This window comes from Suricata suricatta, chromosome 2 (genome assembly GCF_006229205.1).
Source record: "Suricata suricatta isolate VVHF042 chromosome 2, meerkat_22Aug2017_6uvM2_HiC, whole genome shotgun sequence".
NCBI classification, from domain to species: Eukaryota; Metazoa; Chordata; class Mammalia; order Carnivora; family Herpestidae; genus Suricata; species Suricata suricatta.
The window spans coordinates 186,456,331-186,459,252 of record NC_043701.1 but is presented as its reverse complement, the minus strand read 5'-3'; the positions used below and the strand labels follow the sequence as shown (position 1 = coordinate 186,459,252).

At 50.2% G+C, this 2,922-nt stretch overlaps 1 protein-coding gene across 1 annotated transcript in view; it reads left to right on the top strand.

The window, feature by feature from the left end:
* The first annotated feature begins 2,776 nt into the window (after positions 1-2,776).
* ECHS1 (enoyl-CoA hydratase, short chain 1) overlaps positions 2,777-2,922 on the top strand; it is an 8,332-nt gene continuing 8,186 nt past the window's right edge. The window contains exon 1 of the mRNA XM_029920743.1: positions 2,777-2,828. Coding sequence (XP_029776603.1) covers positions 2,777-2,828 — 52 coding nt within the window. The remainder of the gene's footprint in view (positions 2,829-2,922) is intronic.

Sequence of the window (2,922 nt, the reverse complement as noted above, 5' to 3'; positions counted from 1 at the left end):
TGACTGGAGAGAAGGCAAAGTTCACAGCCTGAGTTTACGGCTGGGGAGAGAGGACAACCAGGCTGACTCCTGGGGGAGAAAGCACCTGACCCCAGCTGTGGGAGAGGACATTTCCTGCTCTGGGTGTCCCTTCACTGTGGCACCGCTGCCTGAATCAAGCTGTAGCCGTAACTAGCGCTGTGACCGTGGCTCAGTGTCATCTTCGTCCCACATTCTTGGAAACAAAAGTCCCTTGCCCATGGCCAGGGCTGGATGACTCAGCGTGTCTAAGGCCACCAGGAGCCGCTCCAGCACACACAGGACACACCTCGTTTCAATCAGGAGCTTCTGCTGATCAGCCCGAGGGCCACCCCTGGCCATCAAGGCTGCACCTACTCAGTGATGTTGCCCATGTGACTTAAGGAAACCAGGTTGTCCAGTTCCTGTAAACGGCTTTACTGATTACAATTCACATGCCATACAGCTCACCTGTTTGAAGTGTGCAATTCACTGGTCTCCAATGTATTTACAGAGTTGTGAAGCCATCACCACACGCAAGCTTGGAACATGCTCATCACTGGAAAAAGAAAGCTCCTTCTCAGCAGTGCCCCATACCCCTTCTGCAGCCCCTGGCAATTTCTCATCTAGTTTCTGCCGCCGTGGATTTGTCTATTCCGGACACTCACGTAAATGGAGTCATACAGTAGTATATGGTCTTTGGTCCAGCTTCTTTCAGGCATCATTCATCCATGTTGTAGCAGGTGTCATTTCTTTTTATTGCCAATAACATTCTATTGTATATTCTAATCCATTTTAATGCATCCATTGTATAGATAGACACATCACATTTTATTTATCCGTTAACAAGTTGATAGGCATTTGGGGGTTTTTTGCCACGTTTTTGATATTATGAATAACACTTGCTATGAACATTCATGAACAAGGGTCCTGGTTCATTCTCTTGGGTATATACCTAGGGGCAGAATCGCTGGGTCATATGGTCACACTATGTTTAACCTTTTGAGGAACTGGCAGACTATCTTCCAAAATGACTGCATCATTTCACATTCCCAGCAGCAGTGAATAAGCCTTCCAATTCCTCCACATTCTTGCCAAAGATTGCCACTGTCTGTTGTCTTGTTTGGTTCGGTTTGGTTATAGCCATTCTAGTATGTATGAAGTGATATCTCATTGTGGTTTTGATTTGCACTTCCCTAGTGACTAATGATACTGAGCACTTTTTTGTGTGCACATTGGCAATCTGTATATGTTTATTGGAGAAATTTCTGTTCAAGTCTTTGCCCATTTTTTTAAGTTTATGTTTTTTAGTAATTGCTACACCAGACATGGGACTTGAACTCACAACCCCAAGATCAAGAGTTGCATGGCCTTCCAACTGAGCCATCTAAGCACCCCTCCTTTGCCCATTTTTTAATAGTTTGTCTTTTTATTATGGAGTTGAAAGTGTTTTTATATATTCTAGACACATCAGATATATTATTTGCAAAAAATTTTGATTCTGTGGGTTGTCTTTTCACTTTCTTCACAGTTCTTTGAAATACAAAAGTTTTCAGTTTTGTTGAGGCCCAATTTATATACATATTTTATATATATAGTATATATATTAATTATACACCACAATAAAAGAAACCTCACCAAAATAGAGGCCAGAGGCCAGAAGGGGGAGCCATAACACTCCATGTGGATTACAGGAAGACTTGGGAATTACAGACCCAACCCAAGAATCCTCGGAAGGAAAGAATCATGGATTACAGGCCCAACAGGAGGAGGTGAACACCGCATCTGCACAAAAACAGGGACCACCCCTGCAACTCAGCCAAGAGATGCTTATCACTTGGAACTCTTGCTGCTCTCCAAAGGACTTCGATTTGAAGCAATGCTTCCCAATGTCCTCCTCCATAAAATAAAGTTCCTCTCCGCTGTTGGATTGGACTATAGTTTGTTTGTCTCTAATTGCAATTTTCTATTTCCAAATAAACCCATTTTTTCTGGTAAAGTAAGTTACTTTAATTTTGAAGGTTAATACATTTTTTTGTTACTCGTGCTCTTGTCCCTAACTTCATGAGGACAACAGCCACCTTCCTCAACACCAGCCCTGGGGTCTTAGCAACGACTTTCGTGATGGGGCCATTTCGTTTTGTGTGCCTGTCACAGCGGTGTAGCCCACGAGGGCACAGTCTCCTTTAGCGGAGTTGGAGATCCGTTTCTGTTTGCCCGGGACCGCGTTCAGGAGCCATCACTCCATTCCGCTCAGCTCCTCAAAGGCTGGCCCTTGCTGCCCACGAATCTCTCCCACATCTCAGCGGTTCTTTCCGAAAGCAGAGTCTCCGACCCCGCGGTGACGCTTGTCGCGCAGGGCGGGGAAGACTCAGGGCGTCCCTGGGGGCGCACGTGCTTGGGGCTCCACGCCCGCGAGTCCAGCACCGAGCCCTCTGGGGAAGCCACGCGGGGCTCGTCCCGGAAGTGGGGGAACGTGCCTGGAACAGCACGAGAAGGGGCTGAAGGCTAAAGGTCCAGGTCAAAAAGAAGCCAAGGCAGCCACTGGCGACCTTCCCAGACACGTGGGGCGGCCCGGGTCACCACGGGCTGTCAGACGGCGGCGGGCCTGGGCCTGGGCATGTTCACGGCTGGTGTCACCGCCCGTGGCCGCCAAGCCTCCGGACCCCGCTGCGACCCCTCGGCCTGCGGCCGACTCCGCGCCACCTACCGCTCCCTGACCCTCAACCCCTTTCCCTGGCCTCATCACGCCCCCTCCCGCCGCGCTGCTGGTCTCGCGATGCTCGCGCCTTCTCGCGAGGCCGGCCGGGAGACGGGCTGGGCCCTAACTGGTGAGGCCGGAGGCGGTTCCGCGGGGCGGGGCGAGTCGTCCCCAGAGCGCCATGGCCGCCCTGCGCGCCCTGCTGCCCCGCGTCCGCCGCCCGC